Here is a 27,615-nt window from a genome sequence, read left to right on the forward strand (position 1 = left end):
TTACTATTTTTTTTGAGATTAATCCCATGTTCTTGCTTATAACTGTTCTGAACTGGTTTATTGGGTTCCAGATCTGTCTGAATGAACTTTACCTTGATGATGATCAGAGTACAAAGAGGCACCAGTGTTCTTTCTTCCTGTTCCTCGCAACTCAGTTTCAAGTGAGGAATATTCAGTGATAAAGAAAACATTTACATGAAAGAGTTATTACCTGCATCTGCTTTTCTTCTCCCCTGAGAGCAATTATGAACTATTTGAAAAGGGCTGTCCCTGAATGCAGTATTTCTGGTGACTATGGCAGGCCACCCTGCAGTGTTACACTACAAGTCATTAACTATTCTCAGACCTTTTCCAAATAACTGTGGTAGCCCAGCCACCATTAGTCAAGTTATGCCAGAGTATGTCTCATGGATGTTTACTGTACATCTAAACATCCATAGTAACAAAAAAGACAAAACTTTGGCAACTGTGTCAAGAAAAAAGAAAGCTTGCATATTTTATTTTATTTGAATCTTCATAAAACATGAATGTAGTGCCATGGATCATTTTTTATGGAAGGTGGTCAAATTTCTTCTAGGTCAGATTTCATCAGAGAAGTCCATTATAATTATCTGTGGAGACCTTATAGCAGCCTTTCAGGTACTGGATAGGAAAAGGACTACCTTTCAGGTAGTGATAGGACAAGGGGTAATGGCTTTAAACTGGAAAGAGATACATTTAGATTAGGTATTAGGAAGAAATTCTTCACTATGAGGGTGGTGAGGCACTGGCACAGGTTGCCCAGGGAAGCTGTGCATGTCTCCTCCCTGGAAGTGTTCAAGGCCAGGTTGGATGGGGCTTTGGGCAACCTGGTCTGGTGGGAGGTGTCGCTGCCTATGGCAGGGGTTGGACTGGATGAGCTTTAGGGTCTCTTCCAATCCAAACCATTCTATGATTCTATGATTATGAATGATGAGAAAATGAAAAAACTTAGATGGCAGTTTTCACTATTAGGGAATTTTTATTTTAGTTAGAGCTAAAGAAGCATTGTTGACTGGTGAGATTTGTACCCATTCACATTATCTGAGGAACACAAAGTTTTGAGCCTTTCAGTTACAGTGAAGTCTGATATAGCTGGGATCAAGAGGCAAGTTGGGATATTAATCATTAATTTCAGTGCTTCTTCTCCCTAGAAATTGTAAACTTTTTCATCTTCTCTGTGTGCTCTTTTCATCCATTGTACAACTGCCATTGGCCTTGCAGCTCTCAAGCCAGGAATATCTTTCTCTGAGCTCGTGTAGGAGAATGTTCTGCCAGGGAACTGTGTGGAAATAAAGGCAAAATTTTTGGAAGAGCAGCTGTAGGGTTTCCTGGGCATGACTTTGATTGTGTAGGGTGATCTGGAAAACTGTGAGCTTCTGGCATCTCCTTTAGCCTTGAGCCAGTGAAGGGAATACTTTCACCAGTGCTGGAGGAGTGAGAGTTGCTTTGGGATAGCTCAGGCAAGTTTAAAGTGGGAGGTATGAGAGAATCCTGCTGATTTAGGACTGGAATGCGATAGACAGCTCCTGTTATTTGGAATGGAAAGTACTTTCCTGATAGGCTTTTCTTGTTGCAGCGATGTCTGTAATAGTGATGATAGAAATGAGGAGGGCATCCTAGAGGAGGACCGTGTGGTCCATGATGGGAAGGAGGATGGTGGTGATGTGGTCCATGAGGAGGGTGGGGGGGACAATGTGGTCCATGATGGGGAGCAAGAGGAGGATTCTGTGGTTCATCATGAGGAGGAGGAGCAGAAGGGGAATGTTGTGTTTCCTCTTCGGGAAGAGGTTGTGGTCCATCATGGGGAGAAGGACGGTGATGATGTGGTCCATGAGGAGGGTGGGGAGGACAGTGTGGTCCATGATGGGGAGGATGGTGGTGATGTGGTCCATGAGGAGGGTGGGGAGGACAGTGTGGTCCACAGCGAGGATGAGGATGGTGGTGATGTGGTCCATGAGGAGGGTGGGGGGGACAATGTGGTCCATGATGGGGACCAAGAAGAGGATTCTGTTGTTCATCATGAGGAGGAGGAGCAGAAGGGGAATGTTGTGTTTCCTCTTCGGGAAGAGTTTGTGGTTCATCATGGGGAGAAGAATGGTGGTGATGTGGTCCATGAGGAGGGTGGGGAGGACAGTGTGGTCCACAGTGAGGATGAGGATGATGGTGATGTGGTCCGTGAGGAGGGGGAGGACAGTCTGGTCCATGATGGGGAGGATGATGGTGATGGGGTCCATGAGGGTGGGGGGGAGGACAGTGTGGTCCACAGTGAGGATGAGGATGATGGTGATGTGGTCCGTGAGGAGGGGGAGGACAGTCTGGTCCATGATGGGGAGGATGATGGTGATATGGTCCATGAGGAGGGGGGGGAGGACAGTTTGGTCCATGATGGGGACCAAGAGGAGGATTCTGTGGTTCATCATGGGGAGGAGAAGGGAGATGATGTAATTCCTCTTGGGCAGGAGGAGAATGAGATGGTTCATCATGGGGAGGAGGAGAAGAGGAATGTGTTTCCTCTTGAGGAGGAGTATGTGGTCCATCATGGGGAGGAGGAGGAGGGTGAGGAGAATGGTGATGTGGTCCACCATGGGGATTAGGTGGAGGACAGTGATGTGGAGGGTGAAGGTGGTGATGTGGTCCACTGTGGGGGGAAGGAGGAGAAGCAGGTTCTTCATGGCTGTCTTGATGTTCTTCATTGAAACTGTGGTTATGCTCAGGGTCTTCGTGTCTGAATTGAGAAAAGGGTGGACATCCATGCTTGCGATGATGTCTGTGACCATGTCTGTGACCATGTTTGTGACCAAAATGATGATGGGAATGTCCGTGTGGCTGTCCCAGAGTTGAATATCTGCATCTTCGCTCGTAGTCATGCTGCTGTTTATAAAAACACCAGGGGAGGAAGTATTAAGGGTGATGTTAATAGGACAGAAGAAAGTGGTGAGAAAGAGAGAGATGGGAATTACTAGGTTTGCATTTACAGTTCTGGTGATCTGTAAGAAAAAAACCCCTGTTTTTTTCAAAATAGAAGGAGTAGATGATGAAATGCCAGATTATTGAAAATCATTGGGAAATACCACACCATAACAAAATGAAATTATATAACCCACTGAGCAAAATTTGTGATGTATCAAAACAAAATACAATATAAACCGGAATACCAAATATAACAAAAATCACCTCCTCTTCTCCTGCTTTCTAGAACTCCTTTGAATTTTTTGCCCATCTCTACTCATTTTAATTGAGGAGTAAGATTGGACTGAGGGAAGACACTCTTGGAGGGAGTAGTAGGGACAGCTCAATTCTAATTCATCCTTTGATTGTCCTAGCAGTCAAAACCCACTCTGTCCTGAGATGCTGCATCTCACCCAGGCAATAATAAAGGGACATAAAGAACCACTGCAATAATCTGCCAGTCTGGACTCGGTGACATTGCTGTATCCTCCCTCCATGACGATAAAGCCAGAGACATTTCAGTAAGTGAGTACATACCCAGCCATGGTAGATTTCACAGCTTATATCTGTTCCATCAGGTTCAGCTGGATCACTGATAACTCTTGCCTTGCAGAATCCCACGTGCTAAGCAAAAGAAAAGAAGAACACCAACAATGCATATCTGGGTTCTCGTGATGGAGTAGTAGCTACTGAATGTGCAACATTTCAAAAGTTAGACTAGTTCCTTCAATACCTAAGTATGCTGACATAACCTAGCTAGATCCTGAGCTTTCTGACCAGTGCTATATGCCAGTTATTAATAATTATTAAAATATATGACTTTTTTGAGTGGTCTTGACTGTGAAGACAACTTCGCTGGGTGCATCTAGAGGGCTACTGCTCTGCATCTTACTTCTCTTTTGATGTCTGTAAGAAATTGGTCAGCTACTACTGTCTCTAAAACGAGTACCCTGTAGATTACTGATTTTCGTTCCTTTTTTTCTGTCTTTTCTTGTCAAACATCTGTTCAGATAGGGCTAGTCTGAAATTTTGCTCCTCAGAAATAGACACTGTGTAGCTATGCTGTTTCAGACAATGCTCAAGGCAAGACCTTCTTCCATATTTATTTTCTGAAAAATAACTTCTTGTAATCTTTTAGCATTACTTCCCTGAGCATCCTGTTTGCTGTGACTGTCTCCTGCTGCCCAGTCACTGTGTGGAACTGCTCACATGCCAGAGCACAGAACTCGGGCAAGGGGTTCTGCGTATGCTTTCTGTAGTGGATGCTTTATCTTGATTTGTGTTTGGGATGTTAGGATCCTGTCATGATTGGTTACAACTGTTAAGAGCATTTTACATGCATCCACCAGTGGTGGCAGCATTGAGAACAGAATTGAAAATCTCAACGTATCTGGCTTGTGCTTCGTTCTAGTGAACTTTTGGCTCCACTACCAGTTCATTTATGGCCTTTTCCAGTCTTCTGGAGTACAAGAGGCACAGAAGAAAATGGATGCAAATCTAATAAAAGTTGTACATGTTTTATTTTTTCCATATTTTTATTTCATTTCTTCAATTTCTGTTCTGGGAAATAATTTATCCTGAAATTATTATTTTGCCTAGTTGTTTCTTTGGTATAGACTATTATTGCAATGGAAAGGTGGGGTGAGGAGGGTACTTTGACAGTAATCTGCAAGAAAGCCTGAATTATTCCATTGCAGCAGAGGAAAAACAAAAGTAACACTGGGCTCAGAGAGATGACATAATACATATATTTTTTTCAAGATCTATGACTCATGTTAGTGTAAAAGTTTTAATGAAAATAACATGAATTATTTACTAGGGAATGGCTACAATATGAATGTGAAAGCCAGATCCTAACTGAAAAACTCAGTTCTGGCTCTGTAATATGCCAGATGCCCGTTACATTTAGATTTGAAAGTACAGATTAGCTTCTTGTAGAATAAAAAGGAGCAGCTGTAAAATTATGATCTGGACTTGGACATGCTGGATTTTGAATTTTGAGTTGGGATGCATGCTTATAAGAAACGCTTGGAAACATTGTGGGAAGATCTTCCTGGTGCCACCCATTGTATCAGTTCTCATTTTAAGACTCTACTTACAGTGTGCCAGTCATCCCGAAAATCACATTCCAATGCCTGATCTGCTTCTTGTGTCGATTTGGAGCAGTTGGTCTCTCTTATAGAGAATCCTAAAATGTGACCTTCACGGGAGCCAGTCTGAAACCAAGAGGTCAAACAAAGTGTATTTAAAATCCTGTACTTTAAAAAGCAACCATTCTTTCTATTGTTGTCAAAACCCTGTCTACTTCATGCTTTCATTAGTTGTGCTGTTCAAATGTTCATACATACACACATATTCAGGAAGGAAAATTGATTAATTATCCCTTACTTGCCTCACACCTTCATAAATTCCAGGAATGGTTGCTTTATTTCTTTTTCTAGTATGTGTTGCTTTCACAGCCTGTGTTTTTGGGAAGTAGCATCCTTAGAATCTTCTCCCTAAATTGAACTGCTGCTTCTGTGAAAATACAGAGATCTACTGATGCAACCACCCCTTTCCAGTGATGGGAGTACATAGTACTACAGTGCTGATGTTCATTTGGGATGAAATTCTGCCAGTTACTGTGAGATTGTTACTTTCTCTGTTGTCAGTGGCATTATTCAGAGAGAAGGTGTTATTCCATAAGAAAATGGGAGAAAGCCTTTGTGATCCTATTAAAATCCATAAAGAGGTGTTTCATTTTAATTTCCAACTGTAGTAGCAGTAGTTTATTTCAAGTCTGTATTGAAGGTATTAATAGCATGTGTGTGCACACAAGTTTCACTAGTTTAACTAAATTGGTTAAAAGTGGATGTATATACTTTGTAGTGTTCTGCAGTCCGTTGAAATTCAGTGGTACGTTCTAAATTGTTACTGTAGCTAAAGATGGCAAAGTGTAAAGGCAAAGCAGAGAGAAATGGGTTGGCGTGCTATAATGTAGGCAGTTTCCAAGATGAACATGTATTATGGTAGGGGTCATGGGACCTCTTTGCAGAGGTCACCTGAACTGACACATGTGTTGGCAGAATGATCCTGTGCTGTTTAAGTAGAGGTCTCCAGTATTTATTAAGAAGAAATTGTGGTGATGTGAGAGTTATACTGCAAATCACTCAAAGGATAAATCTTCATGTTGACATCTCTCAAAGATGGAGGAGTTATTTACCAGAACAAGTAGTTCTTCAAGAAGTACAGCACAGATACAAATTTACCTCCTGTCCTTCAGAGCTCTAAGTGCTGCTTTGCTCTGCAGCAGAGTCAAAGTGATGCTGAGCGCCTTCACTTTGCTTTGTACCCATGTGCTAAATATTTTAAGAGTATAAAATTATCTGCCTTCAGTTGACAGATTATATGACTGAGATAATACACATGACTGTACACCTTGAAGAATTCTGGTCACTAGTAAATAAACTCTCGTATGTTATGATAGGCAAATCGACACTTAAAATAAAAATGTGCATAGAGAGAAGGCTCTGACATTTTGGATGCGATAACACTGCCACAGTTTTTAGTAGATGAGAAATCCTTTTGCTTTCACATGCCTAAATTAACGTTGCTAACAAGCCTTGCGAAAGTAGGACCTTCAATTTTAAGCAGATTATTTACTTTGAGAGTCAGCAAGCAATAGTTCAGATACTACCTAGAAGGATTCGAGTTCTAGTCCCGTGGTTTTGGAGCTGCTCATAAAATTCTGTTGTTTATAAGTAATTTTAGGACAAAATGTCACTTACCATCTTTAAAGTCTTTTCAACTTTGTCCACATTGAAGTAGTTTGTGTGGTTACCTTCACTGTTGAATTTCTTCAGGGCCTTTGCAGCAATATTTTTATGCTGCTCGGTGACTTCTAAGACTTCAACTTTTACTGGACAGTCTTTGCACTCTAATAAATCAGGAGGAACTGAGAAAACAGAGAATTTACTAACATTGCAATGGATAGTAATACTGCAGGGAACGTGCATGTGCCTTTAAAGCGAACTTAGAAACTGCAATGCAAGTATTTCCTTGAAAGTGAAATACCTATTCTTCACTCCACAAATATGGGTTGATCCTATAACATGATAAAAACCCAGACCTATTTGGTTTGGTCAGAAATGAATATTCTTATAAAGCTTTTAGCTCTGTCTTAGAATCTTACCACCCCAAATGGGCATGCATTCCAAGTTGACTTTTTTTCTGATATTCATTAACATGTTTTGGTGGACTGAAATGGTAATATCATCTGACATTAATAAAGTCTGCTTTAGAGTAGGGTAACCATAATTCTATTACTCATTCTTAACATTCCATTTGAATTATCTAAAATATGAATTGCAAGCAGATGAATGGATCTGTTACGGTTTCCATACACTAGTAGTGCTCAGACTTGTAATATAGTACTAGGGCTGGTTTGAGGTATGCATTGGCTTACAACAGCGGTTATTTTACCTGGACTTAATGTACAATTAAATCCATATAGCTGAGGTCTCTTCAGCAGCTGGCTTGTATATGTGATGATCTTACATTGGCCAAAGTCCTGAGAAGAAAAAAGAATACGTGATGATGATGTTATTTTCATTGGATTTAATTGGATGTAGGCAATCATAGAAATTTGCCTTCTTTTAATGTACAGTACTTCTAAGAATAACAGATGTGGTCATTAATGAAATGTCTGAACTGGTACTACTCAAAATTTGTGTTCAGATAAAATGGGATCTCCCTCTACAAGAGTCTTTATTTTAATTCTCATATTTGCATGACTGAATAGACAAGATAATAGTAGCTAGCCGGGGCAGTTAGGATGCCAGAGATACTCAAGGTTACACACATCTTTATCAAGAAGTGGACAGACCTTTTTTTCTATTCTTTTTCCCCATCTTAATAAAAAGAGTAAATACTTTCTCTTCTCTCCTCATGCCCTTCCTGCTTTGTCCTGTGTCACCACTTTATCCTGTATCACGGTGTGTGTCACCACACTTCTATATAAATAAAGTTTTGGACTCGTAGTCCTCCTTCCAGACTGCATCATTGGATCGCAACAATAAAGAACAGATATCACTACATATCATATCTGTACTGACACTACCAATATTTCACATTGTCATACCACAAACACTATCACAGAAAGCCAACAAAATGTAACAGTTGTATTTCTGGCAAATATACTAGGAACATGCTTTTTAAAATGTCTAGTGCCCTTCAGTTGTCAGCAAATTATTCTCAAAACATCAGTACTGTTACCAGCAGTGGAATGCAGAGTACAGCTCTTCGAGACAATCAGTTAAATAAAGTGGCTCTTATTTAAGGAGCCAACAATTTTCCAAACCTTTAGCTTATGTTTAACAACTCTAGAATTCAATAGATTTTATTTTATTGTGAGCCATATTGAAGTCTAGTCTTCACTTAGAGATTTTGTGACATAGAAATTTCTGGGCAGTTCAGATGAAGATGAAGTCAACGCATTATTGAGATATGATTCTGCCTGGGTGCCATTACTTGCCATGGAATAAACATCACCATATTCGCAATCCTGCCAGTGTCTCCTGGATAATACAGAGCATTCGGTTTCCAGCACGTCCAAAGTTAAGTAGAGGACTGATGAATTTTCCTGGAAGAGAAGTGCAGTTAAAAAAGAGTTTGTATACAAGATGTTTGGTCTGAAATAAACTTTTTTTGAAGTAGATATGTTTAATGTAGCTTCCCCAGTTCCCTATTTTCTGAGTTGGTAAGTGTAGAAAGGGTTTAGGCTGGAAGGGACCTTTGAAGGTCAACTTGTCCAGCCACTTGCTCAAGGCAAAGCTAACTTCAAAGTTAGATTCAGCTGTGTTCTATATAACACCAAGACAGATGTTCCTCAAGCTCTCTGGGCCATTCCTGTACTTAACCACTTTCTCCATGATTTATTTTGGCCTTACATCCAGTCAGAATTTCCCTTCTTGAAACTTGTAACTGTTGTCTCTTACCCTTTTGTCGAGAACATGTGAGAAGAATCTGTTGTCAACCTGGCATCCATCAAGTAGGGGAAATGCCAATGTTAAAAGGTTGCCATTCCCTCTTTCTGATTTTCACATAGGACATATTGGTCTGTTAGAAAATCAGTTATCTAGGCAGCCAATTATACAGTTACATCTATTTCAAATTACCTTAGTAACCAGATACTCTTTCAGATAAACTTTGCTTCCTGCTCAGTTTATTCAGGGAGTGACACAACAAAGCTGTAATAAACCCCACAACATTAGGAGCCTTAGCTCTGAAATTCTTCTGGTATGTTCTGTCTGCAGAGTAAACAGGATGGAGAATCAGAATTTGAATTTGGCTACTAGTGTAATGGGATATGGTGTTAAGAATTATCTGTGGCCTACAGGAGCAGTTTTTTATTTTTCTGCAGGAAAATTAATCTAAATTCACATTTGGAATGGATTATTTAAACTTAATGCGATCCCTGTATGGACATTCACAATGAACACAGATGCGTTTTGTTTTGTCATTTAGATAAAATGATGCAAACCCCTTCACTGCCAATAAGTGTCCTCAGGTTTTAGGAAACCTCACCCATTCAAATTCCCTTTTCAGAGTGTTTCTGTATAGATGAGACCTTGAGAAAGAATTATAGCAGTCCAGTGTAGTAATTTTATTAGTAAGAGTCTACCAGTGTCATGTTAAACACTACTTTTGCAGTATGCATATGTCTTAGCATTGTCTCTATTTTTAAAAAGGAGCTAGAGGATTTGTACAAAGGCTCACGTTATTCAGTAGCAAAATCAAGAAAAGCATATAATTGTCCTGGACACCCATCCTGCCCACTAGCATCCTGCCTTCTGCTTAGGGATAGTTAATATTTCTGTTTTAAATCTCAATAATTTCAAGCTGCATACATGCAACATATTAGTAAAATGCAGACAGAGAACAGAGACAGATAGAAAGACTGTTTTTTTCTGATTTGTATTTATGGAATTGCACTGAATGGAAAGGTAAGAGAGGTAAGATCGTGGCTCCACTTCCCAGGGGTGGTACACACACAGCATGGCAGCAGAATTCTTCAAGGATGGGAACCTTGAGGGTTTAAATCTCTTAATGCTGAAGACGACTGATTGCTTCCTAGATGAGCTCTTTAACTACCTGGCTATTGTGTAAAACCCAATAGTATCATTTGCCACATCCTTGTCTTTGGAAAGCAAAATAATCCATCAAGTTTTTGAAAGTATACATGAAGACCTGTGGGAATCTGGGCTTTGGGACACTTTCTGAGCTTTTTGTTGTTCTAACAGGCAGTCTTAAGCAGCTCCATCCAAACCCAGCTTGTTTTTTCAGTTGCCATACTGAGATGTGCAATACACTTCTTAAACACTCTGTGTGTGTCTGGTTTCTAGTGTCATAACTGAGCAGCTAAAAGGTAACCAGGTGCATTAGTAAATCTGCGTGACCTTGGTCTCTTATCTACTAGTTAAAGAAGTTTTGTATTGTATTCTATTGCTTTTTCTGCTGATGGTTTGCTTTGGCATTTAGTCAGTCATAGAGAAAAGCTTATGTACCCTCTCTAGGAAACAGAAATAGAAATAGGAAGGAAATAGGAAATGACTGATACAGATTCTCTATCCAGCCCTTTTGCTGTTCTGCAGAGCGACATTTTCATCTCCTTTGGCTTATTCTGCCTTTTCCCCTTCCCTCCAGTTATCCAGCTATCTCCCAAATTAGAATAATAACAAAATACTGATCTTGGAGGATACATTGATCTAATTAATGTCAGACATTTGCAGATTAAAGAAACCCTCTGAATATAAATTTTGAACATAACATCTGAGACCTGACAACACACAGGACAGATTAATTTCCGGTGCTGTTCAGAGCATCTCTTATGCTAACATCCTGTCGGCCAAGAGAATAGAGGGCATTCAGCATCAGTCGAAATAAAGCATACGTACAATAAATCATGCACAAATGAATACTGAGATAGTGTAAATCAGAGCTGATTCATTGACTTACATCAGCATTGCTCTGTTAAAAGCAATAAACATACGCTTTCAATGATCTGGCTCTTTATTGTAAAATCACAGTCTTGTGTAAATCACCCTTTAAATTGATACTTACTAGACGTAGTTCGTGCGCATCAGCAATATGGAATAAACCAAAAATGTAGCCATCTCTGCGATGTCTGTTGACCAAATCCAGGGCCACTCCTGCATCTGCCTCCACAGTATTACAGTCTGCAGGTGTAAAGCTTGTTTTGCTTTGGGCATTAAAGCACTGCAGTAGTGTTAGAAGAAAAGCTGAAGCTAGAAGCAGCATTTTGTTTGCAGTGTTGGGTCACTTCTGCCCATGCTCTGATAAAGCCAGTGATCTACTTTTAAATCAGAGTAGCCCACCGAAGTTATAAAGGAATGCTAAAAGGGCATGGGTTTATACAAATTTAAGCGTTGTGTCAGAGGGCCATTACCTTGACCCTGGATTAACATTTGCAAACAGCAAGTAAATGATTATATAGTGAATGAGCAGATTTTGAGGAAAGTAGGCCTTATAATACTCTCTGGAGTACCCATCAAAGGGACCATGTTTGTAATTCTTTAAGCAGGCATTGTGCAACAGTGTTTTACTAATGAAAAATACACCTGGCATTAAGAAGGCCTAGTTTATGTGTGCAGGTATTACACAATCTTGGTTTTCTGTTTACTGTAAAAACAGTTGAACTGAAAATATGCTGAAATATTTGTTGTCAAACGATGGCTGTATCAATATCCCTGTTTTTACAGATCCTTACCTAGCAGAGAACTAGTGAAAGGGAACCAAGGATGTCGCTCAGATTTGGAAAAGAGATGTAGCTTAGGGTGCATCTGTGAGCTGGTGGGCTGTCTCTTCCATGTGAGTACCTGCTACTCTGCCAGCTCAAGAAAATACAGAAAATTTAGACTTCTGTCAGCTTTGTATCATTTCAGACTGGTCCACAGAATGGACTGACCGGCTTAATACCGATGTAATCTACACGTGGCACAATGTGACAAAAAGCTGCCTTTGCATTCTCAGTCTGAGCAGTTTTGTGTGTTCTTTGCCTGTAGTAGCCTTCATAGACTTCTTCAGAGAATTGCTGGTAATTTTTTTGTATTTATTAGAATAATTCAGTGATGTGCCAATATCTTCTGCTAAGCAGAAAGGAGATGATGTTGTCTCACTGTATTCAAAATCTTTTATTCAGGATAGTTAAGGACATTCTTAAAACACAGTAATCACTTGTGTGGGAGTGACTGCAGTTTGAATACAAAATTCAAGCTTTGAATAAGAAAATACAAAAATTCAAAGTGAATCCAAAATGACAAGGTCAGATTCAGACGGGAAATTGTCCAAATCCTGGTTGATGTGAAGGGTTGGATCAGCTCATACAAAAAGGTGCTATGTATATAACTGACTTGGGTTTATGTGGTTGACTTTGAAGGGGTTTTTTACTTATTTTTTTGAGAAACATTGGAAATAGAATAAGTAATCATCTTCAACCCTTACTTCATCTCATTAAGCCTTATTAAAAAAAATCCAACTTTCTAGTCTACCTGGTATCTGAGAACTCACATTTTAAAATGCATAGAACTGAAGCAGTGGCTTTCTTTTATAGTTGGTTCAGGACACACTGAGCAGTACTCTGGCAGTAGATAAGCTAAATGGAGAATGTTACAGTATTAGAATCAGGGGCACTCAAAGCTAGCATGGATCAGTTGAAAATGGATTAAAATAATGCCCACGCAATGGGTAGTGAACTTCTGGAACTTGTCACAGAAAGATGTGGAGACAGACAGTATCAGCAGGGTCAGAAATGGCTTAGAAAAGTTGATGGACAGCAGGTCCATGGATGCTAGAAAGATTAAGCAGATAAGTACTCTTAAATCCCTACTACGATGATCCTGGGCACTGGAAAAGTACAAGGGAAATGATTTGCAGAGAGGGAGCAGGTCCTATGTTTCTCCTAACCACAACTGTCTTTTGCCACTGTGAGAGGTGAATACTGGGCTGGAAGAACCACTCTTCTGCTGCAGCAGGGCATTTCTTTTGTTTGGGCTTTAATAACGTTTCATTGTAATAATTCAGAATTTCTTCTGGAAGATTGAGGTAAAGTGGTGAAATAAATGTTGTGTAAAAAATGAAAGACATTTGAAATACATCTCATCAGTTAAAAATAATACTCACATCATTGCTGTGTTCCAAATTGCACCCCCATTCGTTACTTACAATACTCTTTAATTTTTCAAATGGGCAGTCATATTGAAGAAAGGCGTCAGATAAGGTAATTTATAACATAATTCCCTGAGTCGTCTATTGTTTGCAGATTGTTTGTTCTTTTTTTCTCCTTTTGTTCTGGGCTGTTCATTGTGACACCGATCATTTTCTTGACAGTGGCTTATGTATTTTTTATGTATGTAACAGAAACACTATGAATAAAGAGTAGAAAATGTACAATTCCTGCAAAATTGACTGCAGAACTAAAAGTAAAATTCCGTTTGCACTGTAGAGAGTTTTGTCCTTGATTTCTTTGGGAAAGATTGGATTCTATTATTAAAGTACAGCATGGACAAGCACTTCAGGCACAGTTAGAGCAGTTAATTAAATATTGGTTGTACTTGAATCAGTTTAATGTATCTTTATGATTTCTCATCCAGTTTGATATATTTTTTGATACTTATTTTGTTTTTATATTTATTGCTTGTAAGTTTTGCATGTTGTTTTAATGAAGCTATTTCTATAAACAGGAATAGAAATATTTATCCAAACATGGCATTTCCCCTGACAAGCTTATCAAAAGCTTGTTTATCTCTATGACTTTTACCAAGCCTTGACTTGCTACAGCAAGAGGTGATCCACATTCAAATATTAAGGAGCTGGTAATAAACATCCATCCTAAACCTCTCTCCAGAAATCTGGGAGAAAACAACAAAAAGTGGCTTATCTTCCCCTCTTGAAAAACAAGGCATCAAATGCTTAATAAATAGAACTTTATTCTAGGAGGGAAGAAAGAGAGCTGGCCAATAAAGGGGATAGTATTCAATAACCGATTACCAATATCTTAAGGTATAGCCGTGACTATTTACAGATATTTCCGGTTTCTTGGGAGTACAACTGCTGCACTCACTGACTGTTCTCTGCCTTCTACAGTAGCGCTTCATGCACAGGCTGGGATTATCACATCGCACAGCTCAGTTATGCAGGTAGCAAGGCCTTATCTGTCTCATAGCCTGTGCCACTCTGCAGCTGCTGTAGTTTCTGCTCCTAAGCAAGAATACAGCTAACAGATATGTGTGGCTACAGCTGCTTATAGGAGAATTCTTCACTAGCTTTTCTTTACTTTTTTTTTAGTCAGTGATGCCCCGTAGCTTCAGAACAGGGAGACCTCATTTTACACCTTGATGCAATTAAAAAAAAAAAAAAGTTTTGCAGTTTCTGGGGTAGCTTCGCATTTAACAGAAATGCCCCCAAGTATGATGGAAAAATATGTAAATGCATCATGTCTTCATGCGTGTCTCATTTTTATCTGCTGGGTGTAAACGGGGTCCGCTCTGATGCAAATGTAATGTACAAATTTGCTTTGGTTATGGTCTTCAAAGTAGCAGTTGCAGCTTCCCCTCCCTGCCTGCAGCTCCTTTTTCTTTACCAGTCACCAGTTTTTTATCGAACTTCTAGAAGCTCCATCACCTTGTCTATCAAATTTCTTTCAAACAGACCTTAAGTTCAAAAGCTGTTTAGGGGAGACCAACTGTCAAGTGAGCAGGTTGACAATGTAGTTACAAGAGTCTTGTTGCTTTGGAGGCCTCAAGAGCTAATATGGGGAATAAAAAAGATGTCTGTATTCCTTGTCCTGTCCTCAGTGTCTTTGGCTGCAAATTGCTTTCTAGGAAAAACCACCCCAATTTTAAGTTGGTGACCTTAAGGATATATTGCAACACTGATGTGTTTGCTAAGGGGCTTGAGAGGCTGGGGTTACGAATGGGGTCAGAGGAAGTTCCAAGGGATTTGGCTTTTTCAGGGTTTGTGGCATTATACTGTTCTTAAAATTCAAGATTTAACTCACACTTACAAGTTGTAGTAGGTTAAGATAAGGGAAGTATTGCCAGCTGTTGTGATTGTATAGTATATATTATTCTATCTAGTGGGAGGTCTTTAAAATCTGATTTTGAAATCAAAATAATATATGTATATTCTGAATACAGCTGCTTAACATATATAATCTCAGAGATGCAGAAGAAAATGTTTAACCATGAAGTGTGTACCATGGGCAGATTCTGAAGTCAGACCAATACAATTTATAATTAACTTATTTTACAAAAATCTGGATTTTTAAACCCTATCTTGAGAACTTTGATATCTGGGCCTTGCTTTTTAAGATCTTTTTGATTGACCAAGGATAAGTATAGAAGGTTGTCTGAAAAATCTAAAATAGCCAACATGTGCATAAATAAGCCAGCATATCTTATTCTGTACCCTTTGAATGTTACTGCCCCCCTTTTTTTTTGCATTCCTGATGCCTCACCTATATTCAGAGATAAAGGCTTGATAATATCTGGCAAAAATATCAACAGTCCTGGAGATCACTGACCATTGGTTATCTGTGCCTGAATAAAAGACCCTGTCCAATGGAAACTTGAATGTTTTAACTTAATTTATTACCAAACGAATCAAAGTAGGACAGTGGATTGCATCCTGTGCCCTTACTTGTCCATGTTGAAGGGACAAAGCAGCCGTGCTGGCCCACTCACAGATTGGCCTAAATCTGCTGAATCAGCAGCAGGATTTGAAGTAATGATGACTAAACGTCATCAGCTGTTAATGCCATCTGGGAGTGCCACAATACCCAGGCATGTCCTGAGCACAAAGGAAGCACAGAAACTGTACATTTTCAGTCTCCTACTTCAACAAATCAGTCTTGGACATTAGTACCAGGCCTCAGTTATGACAAACGTTGGTGGTGGCCTAGGTGACACTAAAAGCTGGGTACAGGACTTTGTGCTGGAGCGGCCACAGCAAATAAAAGAAATGCTTGTGAATCTGTACTGACCACTGATGCCTGCTGATCTGCACTGCAGATACAGTTACCACTTAGACAAACACCCCTTCTGGTATTTATTTTTAACTGATAGAAGTCTTTGAACTCAAATCTCAGATCCAGGCTAGAGAAAGTATTGATTCAAATGTCATTTCTGACCCTTGCCTGTGCAAAAGGCTAAACAGTACCCAAATTTAATGTTCAAAACTGTGGATCCAGACTCTCAGATGCTTTCTTTAACTCCCCCTGTTTATGTTCACACCAACTCAACTCCATTTATCTTCACTTGCTGCTGTTGCAATTCAATTTACCGTTGCAAGCAGCTGTAGTCAAGAAGGAATTAACTGAAATGGGGTATTCTGGGCTGTGGCTGGCAGTTAATGAAGCTGATCTCTTCTCCAGTACTCCTTTTGGGAAAGACTCTGGTTACATACTTTGATATAAATCTCAGTGGTGTCATTAAACTGATGTGAGATTTGAATCAACAAGCAAACAGTTAATAAACCAAACCACATTATAAAATAGCAGAAGTGAGAAATACGGCAATTAACTGAGAAAAGAGGCAAAATAAGTGTTCTGAAAATCCCTGAAGTGTGCCAGGTTGTTGCCTGAGTGCTCTTGCCCTCTCTCACTAAAGCCAACAGTGCCCTTTGTGAGGGCAGGGAGCAACTCCTTTGGTATCCTCAATTTTGGCATGTGGGAAACCCGCAGTTCCTGTCAGGGAGGTAGAACATGCTGGCCCTGTTAGGGAAACCCCAGCTGGTAAAGGTGAAACTTCCCAAGGGAAAAACAAGGCTGTGTAATTTGATAACAAGGGAAATGCTGACACAGCCTAGAGCTCATACTGCGATAAGAATAGGATAGGATTTCAATTTTATGATTGTTGGATTTTGAATTGTTTTCTACTCTGAAATGCATGAAACCAAAATATGTTGAAATTTCTCATCACGTGGAGTTGAAATGGAATTATTTTTGGCTCAGTTGATGTATTTCACACATCACTTTTGGGCTTATTTTAATCTTTGAAGCTATTAAATTACTCCTTTAAATAAAATTTATGTTTTTAAGCATTTTGCAAACTGAAAAAAACCCCACATTTTTGTGAGCATAGCTCCATACAGTATTTCAATATACTAAAAATATTTTTATATTTACTAAAAATAAAACAATAATTTTATTTATATTTCATTTATTATAATAATAAAATAAGACAATCAAATTGCATAATGCCAAAATACTTTAACAAAACCATAACTTTCTGTTGAAAGACTTTTTGAATGGAGAAATTTCCCAGTATCTCTAGAGATTATTCAGCAGCTTAAAAGCTTCAGAAACAATAATATTTTATTGATTTTCTTTTGAGCAAATGATTTTACAGATCTGGTGGTAACAGGAAAAAGGCTCTGTGGTCTCAGACGAGTCTCGTAATTACTGCGAATATCAGCGTACTCCTTGCCGCAAATGAGATTTCTTTCCCATATTCCCTCTTTTTTCTTCTTGTCTCCTCATTTATTTATATTTGTTATTTTCTGTACAATTGCTATATGTGGCTTCAGTGAAATTGTTTTTGCTTAGCTACAGGCTGTAGAGTGTCCCTGTGGTTTTTATTATAAGGCAGCTAATATGACCTATCTCAAGAAAGAATTAGGCTGATTTTGTAAATCATCATTTTTCCTGCACAGCAGGATCAGGGAAGCATAAGAATCTGAATAGCCTGGGCTTGTCTCTCCACCTGCCAGAATTACATGCAGAGGTTTCACACATGGGTAACATTTTCCACTTGCTTTAAGTGAGGGTATAAAGCATTAGAAAAAAAATTCTCTTTCTTGAGATCTTCCACAGGAAACAAAGAAATGGGCTAAGCTCATCACATTATAACTAAGAAGTTAACCTGTGACACAATAAAAACCCACTAGCCTTTAATGCTAAACCATGTTGAAGTCCTCTTCCTTGTTTAGAAACCAACACACCAGGTGTGACTCTGTGAAGGCCTCGAGAGCTTTCTTAAAACTGAGAACTCCAAAGATGAAGACTGTAATAATTTTTTACTGTAATTTATTTATTTAGAGTTGTTACACAAATTGAAAGACCAGGTTGCCATAGTGGTTGTTATTATGTTGCAGGTAGTTGAGGTGATTGGATGCTGCCTAGACTTTGGGAGGTTTTTTAGGCAGCAAAGGCTGGAGGATGAAATTTACCCCCTTTTCTTCTCCTGGGCATGAGTCTGATAGAGAAAGTTCTTCAGGAAAAGGGAGAATAACTGGTCCAGTGGCTGCTTCGGTCAAGTCTGGGTTGTCTACTTGAGTCTTTTCTCCATCAAGACTGGCCGTAGATCCTACAGCCTCAGGTGGAACTGGTTTTCCATCTTTATGTTCATTTTGTCTTTCTGATAGATTCTGGAAAGACGTGTCCTCAGTTGAAGGGGGCAGAATTTTAACCCAGCCCACTGTTTTTTCTAGATGTGGGAAGAAAGGATTGGTTTCTGTAAGGAGAGCTTGTTGATGATTCTGGCCTGATTTTCCAGGTGTCTGATTAACTTGCTCTGTCTCCTCTTCAGTGGCAGGATCCTAAATAACAGGAAATAAGCATTAGATATATTGAAGCTATTACAAATTCTTTCAGATATGAAGAACGTCACCCTTCACGCTAAGGATCTGCTGCAATTCCAGTCTGCAAAGTCGAGCTGCAGAACCGAAGCTCAAAGGACATACAGAGGAACTACTTATGCCAGTGCAGATGGGTGCATGAAACTTGGGTAAGTACACAGTTATTGCTTTTTGCGTTCCCTTGATTATTCACAATTTCTCTGTAGAGCATTCTGAATATATTCTGTGTGATTGACACTATACTTATTCTATTGCCTTTTTGTCCTCCTAGCAACAGTCTGTTTTATCACGAGAGATTTCTTCCTGATTTCACCTTATCACTTTCTTGAAGCCTGTATCTTTTTGAATAAGAAAACTTTAAAACTGCTGGGCTTTCAAAAGTTCAGTTCTTGTTTTGTAAATATTACTCTGGCAATATTAGGATTAGATCAAGAAATACCTGCAGACTGTAGATTTCGCAGGATACTGTGACAAACTGTTCATGTTCCAAGTGACTCTTTAGTACAGAGCCTTTGCAGAAACCTTTTTGCTGGAAGAAGAAAATGCAAGCATTTTTTTCACATTTTAGCACTGATACTTAGCTCCTATCTTGTAAAGTAAGTGATTACGAAAGGCTGAATAGTTACAGCTTCTGCATCTACTTGTAGGGATAAGCAGCTTGGGCAAACTTGTGTTTTGGGATTGGCAGGCTTACAAAGGCAAACAGCATTTTGAAAATGTTTGCAAATGAGGGTTAGGTAACATGACAGCAAAAATAAGCTGCCCACTGAAGAGGCAACTACAACAGCACACTTAAGTTCTGCTGCAGCAGAATATCCCCATGCAGGCAAGTTGTGTTAGAGAACATCATATAATTTTTCAGGCAAAACCAATTTCACACCATACTAGTGAAAGAAACGATGAAAAAAATGTTTCCAATAGTTGGGTTTTTACTGAGCTGAGGGTAACATGGCTTGAATCTGAGCTAAGATGGGCCTTGAAAAGTTATCTCTTAGCAGCATGTCCATTTATAGTCTTTCAGTTTTTCTTATAATTTTTTCCATAGTTGCTAAATATTTTCTACCTGACTGTAGTATGCAAATACTCTTTATGCATTGTTTGTGATATGTTGTCTGTGTCTGTCTACTTGGAAGAAATCCTTAAAAATTATTCAGTTTTGTAAGGCAATGGCTACCCCGCCTTTTTCTGGTTGCCATTTTTTCTGTTTTCCTTATACATGGACTTCTAGATAAGAATCCAAAACTTTTGCTGAAATGTTTTCTCTATTCTAAAGCAGTTTGTACAGGTGCAAGACAGTATAGAGCTACAACCCATATAATGATGCCTATGAGCTTTGATTCTTGTCTGCACACAACCAAAGGAATAGGCTAAATATTCACTTAGAAATCATTCCTTTATATAAGGAAAAGTACTTACAGCTAGTTCTGATGAAAGGGGCTTGCACTTGGAGATGTCAGCAATCGTGTCATTTTTGGAGCAGGATGTCTCCTGAATCAAAAACTCTACAAAATATGCAGGACCAACAACCCACTGTTAATGAGAGACCAATGAGAATTAGACCTTGCGTATGTGTCAGGAAGAATCCTACAGACCTTGAAATAGGTGTAAAACCCCTGCTTAGTGGAGAAGGAGTGGGTTATACTTGGGGCATTACTCTTAGTTGTATGACAGGAGAATGATTTTTTGGCAGTGCTGCTTTATTGCCTGGTTATTTCTTACTTCTTATATATGCATAATCCTAGTAACTCATGGATTAGCTATAGTTGGAATGAATTTGGGTTTTGTAATAGGTTAGCATCCACATAGCATATCCAAAGACCCTCTTCAGTGCCTTGCTGATCATTTCTGGCTGCTTTAATGAACAGGATCATTTTTGCTATTTCTGAAATGCAAGTACCTCACAGTTGGAAATGGAGTGATTAAACACTGTATTGTAGTAATAGCTAACAGTTTGAGGGAAAACCACCTTATCATCTATACATAATGAATTCTGGAGAGATTGGATATTACTGTGGTAAACAAACAGGATTTAGTCAGAAGATCATTAACTCTCTGTTAGTCTAAAATTAGTTTTAAACCGTATTTAAACTCATTCACTGAATTACAGGTATGTGTTGGAAGGAATGACTGTGCTTTATTAAACACTTTCTATTAGGGAGTCAGTAATTCATGGGGATGGTAGAAGAAGAGCTCACAGTGAAGCTGTCCTAAACTTTGGAACACAAACCTGTGTCTTAAGTTTTGCATAAACCCTTCTTTTTGCAATAAATGGAGTCAAAAGTCTTGAATCAATGCAGATCCTCATTTCACTGGAGAATTCTGCATAGAGATATTCTCTGTACTATACAGATATAAATTCTAAACAATCTGTAAGACACAGCAAATCATATAAAGTTTAACAGGTGGATCCATACTTCTTTAGGGCTAAAGCAAGTCAGATGAGCTGTGACTTACCTGCATTGAAGCTCTTGTGACATTGAGGACAGCAAAATAATGAGTTTGTTCACTCTCTTCATTGAACTTGGCAAGGCATTGAGCAGCAGTCTCCAAATATCTGGGTTCAGTTGGGCAGTCATCTACTGGGCAGTCAGGACAGATTGTCGAAATATATCTGGGAGGAACTTTTTTTTTCAAACAAGACAATGTCATTAGAGAAAACATAACCATAAGAGCATGTTGATAATGTAGGTCACTGTAAATGCACCTATGCCTCCAACCCTACCCACTTGTCCTCCCGCCTCCTGCAGCAACAGTATGTGGTTTGATTCACTCGATGATTCTGAATCTTTATCAATTTGCAGACCCACAGAAATGTTGCAGAGACACTGCAGAGAAGAGCTCAACCTACTGACCGTGGGCTTGCTGGTTTTACTTGGCCTTCCTTCACAAACCCAGAAAAATACTTTGGGGATCAGAGGGTAAATGCCCATATAAAGTCCCTGCTGGGTTTCCCAGAGATGAAAACAGTTATTACTGCACTGCTTTGAGCTGCAGGACCACACTGGCCTTTATGATCACTGACTTGAGAAAATTAGGGCAGCTGAAAGCTAATGGAGACACTGGGGTGCCATAATTACAATTAAAATTTAAAGTAATGCTGTATGACACAGTGTTTTTCCTGTCCTCTTTTAAAGTGAGTGTGTCAAATAAAGACATACCTGGTTGTAATGTGCACTCGTAATTATTCAGATGAGCAATATTTCTTGCCTGATTAATGTAGATAATTGCTTTACATTGACCATAAACCTAAAACAATATAAACATTTAGAAACAATTAATATTGCACACTTTGCACTGATCACCTAGTACCTAGACAGTGAGTGGTTCTTTTTCTCCTTGCAGTCATGAAATTATTTCCAAGAAAAAAAGTTATGTTAATGCTCAAATGGCAATGAATCACATTTCTAAGTATCTCCTTTAGAAATAAAAGGCCAGATCTTTCCCTGGTGCAGTTCTGAGCTATACAGGTGCAATGCATGTCTGCAGGATGGCCATTTTCCTGATGAAAGTGCTGTAAGCAGAAGTGAGCAGAATTAGTTTTATTTTTTTTTCAGTTTTTCATTTAAAAATGAAAACAGATTGACCTAAGAAGCAGTGCAGGACAATTAAATCGTAACTTCACGAAGCTTCTTTCTTGTCATTCTTCATTTTATAAGGGGTTTTATTCACTTATTCAGAATTGTTTTGATCACCTGTAGCAACAGTCTCAGATCAGTTTCTGTCTTTGCAGCTCATCTTGCTGAACTTTCTTTTTTCTCCTCTTTCAGAGCAATTTTTGCAAAGTTGTCAGAATAGAAGTGGAATTGAACTAAACTAAAAATCACACGTGTTACATAAAAGTGAGTTACTTTTATTTCCTTCTTGACAGGCTGTCTTTAAAATAAACTCTTACAGGGTTGTTATAAAAAGTAAAACATTTATTCTAAATAGCGTTCTAGCATAGCTGTTTAGTTATGTCTGCTTATTAGCTCTGGTCAAAAACTTTCTTTTTATTTTCATTTTTAAAAAATTAATCTCACCAGTCTATAAACTGATTAGAAAGTACAGAGGAAAACTGTGGACCTTAAAAATGTGGTTTGATATCTTCTAAGCTCTGCTGCCTACTAAAAATGGATGTGTGGGTATTTTGCTGTCATCAGTAGTACCTGAGGAACCCATCATACCTGAAAATAAATAAGAAAATAAAATCCTTACAGTTTTATGAGCAGGTCGGGCCGTACAGTTCTTCCACAACCTTTTGCTGAGTACATGGCATTCAGTATCGACTACATCCAAGATGAGATAGAAGACAGAACCAGTGATCTCCTGACAACAAAAAAAGCAAGGGTTATATCCCAGTTTTGTAAAGACCAAACTAGGGACACATAAAAGGGAGATATTTGAAACAAAACACACACAGGTGGGACACAGATATCCTGAAAACCGAACATTCTGTGAGACAAATTCTCAACTGTGGCAAATCAGGTGAGATTCAGGCCCTGTAAGAACAGACTTGGTGATGTGTCTGACCAGCTTTAATTAAAGAACAGCCTTTTGGAGTCAGTTTTATCCTTCTGATTCTGGTACCAACCAGAACCCAGGAACAAGGACTCAACATGGTGATGTTTTCGTTGTCAACTACATCTTATGATTGGATTTGAAGGGTAGGTTATTTCGTCTTCAATAAGAATGAGACAATAAATACCACAAATAATAAAAAACTGCCAACATGTGACATTCCCAGTAGGCATTAGAAACAGAAATATTTTATTTCTTAGTGTCTTCTTCAAGCATGGGTGCTCTGCACTTGCCATAAAGAGGCAAGGACTTCATTGATGCAGACAACTTAAATATTCTCTCAGATATCAGCAAGTGGGGACCTATGTGGATGTCTCTGACTCACTTAAAGCTTCAGTCCAGTGCTTGAGTCCTGAGCCTGTGCTTAAGTCCAGAAACCTTCATTCAGGTCACTGCAGCAAAATTGAACAAAGCAATTAGGGCTCAAATTTTGAGCAAGCGTTTCCGTGTGAGAAGGACAGGGAAAGACTAAAAGTACAGCTCCATATATCTAGTGACTACATCATGTGGTGCTGAAAGAGGAGATGCTGCATGGTGCAGCTGCTGGTTCTGCTCCCACTGAATATGGGTAAGCACATTTCCAGGATATTTATCAAGGATACCGCTTAGTAGGATCATATTTTATTTTCTGTAGTGGAAAGCTGGAAAGAGAGCTGTCATTTATACATCCTAAAGAACTAAGATGTAAACGTTAACTGCATATTTAGACTGAGATTGTGTCTTTGCTGAAGAAGGAAAAAACCCAAAACTGATTGAGAGTAGTATTCATTCATTCTTCTTCAATTTCACTGTTTTATGGAGAAAATGCTTTATGGGCAAGAGTTCTGTAGAAATCTGGGGCCAGTATCTGTACAATTTTGGCTTCAGTTTTGATTTCTGTTTAGCAGTGACTAAAGACAAGTCAATCGGGCATGTGAAGGCTGGAGTACTGCAGACCTTTTTGGTTTTATACTGCTTGGAAAAACACTAAGAGGCTCTTGAGTTCTGAAGAGACCGAGTGGCATAAACAGTTCTGATCACACAGTATAGAGATCTCTGAAAAGATACTGGGGTGATGATTTTATGTGAGCTCTACCATACATATTTTGAAATGTAATATGAAAGAGCAAAATAAATAGAAAATAATTATAAAGAATGAGAAAATTGTTTTGTTAGCTTTGTCTCTAAGTTAGATTCTTACATCTTACTATGCTTTATATATTTTTTTCTGTATTTTCATACCTTCTTTTTTCCCTGAGTGTTTTATGAAGTAATCGGGTAATGCCTTGCACTGAGCTCTCAGGGTCTGCCTACACTAATCCTGAGGTTTAATTGTAAGTGTTTTGAAGGTCGTGAAAAGATCAAAAGCTCTTTTGACAAAGAGTGAACTATGGTGCAGCAGAACTGTATATAGTGGCATGGCAGTGTCCCCACACCTGGCAGCAGAGATGCTTCTGTGGAAGGAACTAATCCTATTTTTATGTTTACATATGAGGTACCTAAATACCACGATGATATGTCTCCTTAATAAGATAGCTAATAGAGGTTAAATCAGTAAACAGAAAGTAAGACTGGTCAAAGAGTAATTGTCATTTGCTGAAAGTGTGCTTTTCTGAGTAGTGCAGCATTTGGCACAGGCTTGTAACTTTAAATATATCCTCTACGAGAAAAAACATCACTAAGACTATCTTGCATGAAAAAGTAATAGCCAAGAAAAATGTGTATCTTTAAGGAGTCCCGGTTTTGGGACTGGTGACTTGAGCTTTCAAATTGGTTGTTCAGGTATTCTGGAGGCAAAAGCACTCATTAAAGAAATGTTCTTATAATCAAAAGTGTTTGATGTTAGATAGGTTTACTCAGCTGAATCATGGAGACTGATTGTAAAGATTGGTGATCTTGGAAATATGAAATGCAACCAGGGTGGACCAAATTGTATTTCCTATTGCCTGTAGCTCTCTTGTATAATATCAGCTCAAATACGCAGATGAGGTTATTATAAAATCTACACATCTTTTTGTCTACCTGCTTCTCTATGTATCATCCTCCACTGGGGAAAGGATAATTTGGGGTTTATTCAGAGCTCAGCAGATCTCTGAAGGTTTCATCATCCTTATTTTAATTTTCATTAAAAGACTGTTATGCAAAGGCCTTTTGATATCTGCTTAGTATTGAACAAAAACTTCCATCTTTTCTCCACGGCCAAAAAGATCCCTTCCTCAGTGCTGCTGATGCCAGGATTGCCCCTGCAGTGCGTGCTGGCGAGCCTGGGAGCCAAAAGAGATGCGACAGCAGTGCAGCATCTCCTCTGTGGCAGGGTGACCTGATGCGAAGGAAAGAAATGAAATATTTTGGCATGTTTTGTAATTTTGGTTAAGTGCCTGTCAGTGCAGTTAATCATAAGTATCTTGTATGAAAGAAAGGCTCTGTCCTACTTGCATATAAGCTAATAGCAGATGGCTCATTAGTTTCAATTAGAGCAAAACTGAACTGAACCTGCTTAAGGGCAGATTTGAGTTTGAAGTAACTTTGAAATGTTTTTATCCTGGGTATTGGTTAAAAAAATGGGAGGAAGGACTGATTAAAAAAAATAAAAATATTTCTTTATATTTTGAGAGGAACAGAAGGTTGCTTAAGGTTGTTACTGTCCATGAATATCCCTGACATTGCTGACTGCTGCTTATGTACTCAGTCCCAGCAGCAACACAAATGTGTTGAAGGGCTTAGGTTTTCTCATGTGTTATTGCAGTGTCTTGAAAGTCCTTACTTATAGGATAAGCATATTAGATGCAAAACATAAGAATAAAAGTAAATTAAACCCCCAAATCAACAAAGAGCAAAGTATGACCTAAGGCAGTAAGTTAAGTCTGTAGAGAATTAAATGACAGACAAAATGAAAGGCAAGGACCAAAATTCTTCTGTGCTGAGATATATACTTGGCACGGGTGAAGGGAAAGGAGGGAGATGAATGAGGTGGTTTTCAGCATGGCTGCACCCACTCTAGGGTGGTCATAGGGGTGCTCTAATTATTGTCAATAGAATATAGCCCCAGGATGGGGGGCTAAGAGCCTAATACCATGAGTGGTGATCTGGGTTCTGGACCAGCTCGGAGGCATCCCTTGTGGAAACGATTCTCAAGTGGGTGCATTCTGTCACCTGAGCAAAGCAAATAGAGATCATAGCGCACAGCACAGCAAAGTCTGAATTTTTAGTTGTGAGAGCTCAGATTGCTGGAGGCCACAGCGTGTCTGCAGAAACTACGTCCTTGTGAGAGGAGCAGGAAGCAGTCACATCCTTGCCAGTACAGATCTTTAAATGTCTGGCAATGAGCCTGATTTTCTTCAAGGGTTCAGAACTCAGCCTTTCAGGTAAGATTATGGGAATTAAGCAAGCATAGCAGGGGATGTTAGTAGCCCACTTCCACAGTGCCGTATGTGTTGTGGGTCTTGTGCACCCATTTCAGGTTGTCCCTGGCTAGTGCCAGTAGATTCAACTACTGTAACACAAAATAGTCATAAATTAAGCACACATAGAGAAATAAGATATTTAAGATATGAAAGCAATATTCCATATGGATTTCCAGTGTAATTTTTGCACTTGCACTGGTTTCAGATTTCTTCTGGAGAATGAGTCACCATTTAGAGGTCTGTGAAGGAATTCCCTGCTCCCAAACTGGACGTGATTACACCTGTTAGCCCTTACATCTTTTGTGCTAAACGGACGATGACTTAATAGCCTTTGCACTCCAACTGCTCAAGGCAGTGGGAAGAAAGTGTAAAATGAAATTAAATCAGAGTAGTGGTGCTTCATACCAGATTTGAACTGATGCCTGGAGCTATTCCAGGGGCAGGCAGCAGAGAATCGTGCCTGAGCTTTGCTCTCTAATTGCCCGCAGTGGTGATGAAACTGTTTCTAGTCATCTGTGCGTAAAGTTGACATGGCCTCTGGAGCCCTGCGAATGTAACATTACATTTGCCTTTTGAAATATTTCTTAGTTCAGATAGATATTGCTAAGGAATAGTGATATACACAGAGCTCTTCCTGGGAGGAGGAGATACAGAACAAGCAGGTAACTTACCTGAGGGTGTTCTCGGACACTGAAGATTCGGTAGAGCCTGAGTACATAGCCCTCTTTTCGGTCGGCATTGATCTGGCGAAGAGCCAGGTCTGCAGCCTCCTCCACTGCAGTGGCACCACAGGCGGGGGAAAGCAATGCAGTCGGTGCTGGTCTGGCAGGAGGAGAGGCAGCCCAGGAGCAAAGTGCCTGTATGCCAAAGAGCACCGAAACAAGTAAAACCATCCTGCTTAGAAAACAAGTGCGGCTGATCAGAATGGTAAGTCACTGTGCGGGGCCTGAGTCCTGCAGGAAATAGCAGACTTCTGTAATGGAGCCATGTCTCTTTATAATCTTGTGTCCCCTTTTTGTTATTACATACTGACCATCACCTTTAAACCTACAGCTGCAACAGCAAACACTAA

The 27,615-nt window shown here is 39.3% G+C and overlaps 1 protein-coding gene across 1 annotated transcript; it reads right to left on the reverse strand.

Annotated features, from left to right (window-relative positions):
• Nucleotides 1–1,015: 1,015 nt before the first annotated feature.
• FETUB (fetuin B) lies at nt 1,016–27,516 on the reverse strand. Its single transcript, XM_010185871.1, has 14 exons — nt 27,215–27,516; nt 22,798–22,908; nt 21,762–21,849; nt 21,058–21,224; nt 20,020–20,133; nt 19,043–19,132; nt 18,151–18,564; nt 8,479–8,590; nt 6,738–6,886; nt 5,070–5,186; nt 3,508–3,594; nt 2,784–2,892; nt 2,016–2,189; nt 1,016–1,062 (listed from the first exon to the last, which is right to left on the reverse strand). Exons 1-14 carry the CDS (start codon nt 27,434–27,436, stop codon nt 1,016–1,018), a joined length of 2,001 nt encoding a protein of 666 aa, XP_010184173.1. The 5' UTR covers nt 27,437–27,516.
• Nucleotides 27,517–27,615: the final 99 nt, after the last annotated feature.

Source organism: Mesitornis unicolor, unplaced genomic scaffold (genome assembly GCF_000695765.1).
Source record: "Mesitornis unicolor isolate BGI_N332 unplaced genomic scaffold, ASM69576v1 scaffold9446, whole genome shotgun sequence".
In the NCBI taxonomy this organism is placed as follows: Eukaryota; Metazoa; Chordata; class Aves; order Mesitornithiformes; family Mesitornithidae; genus Mesitornis; species Mesitornis unicolor.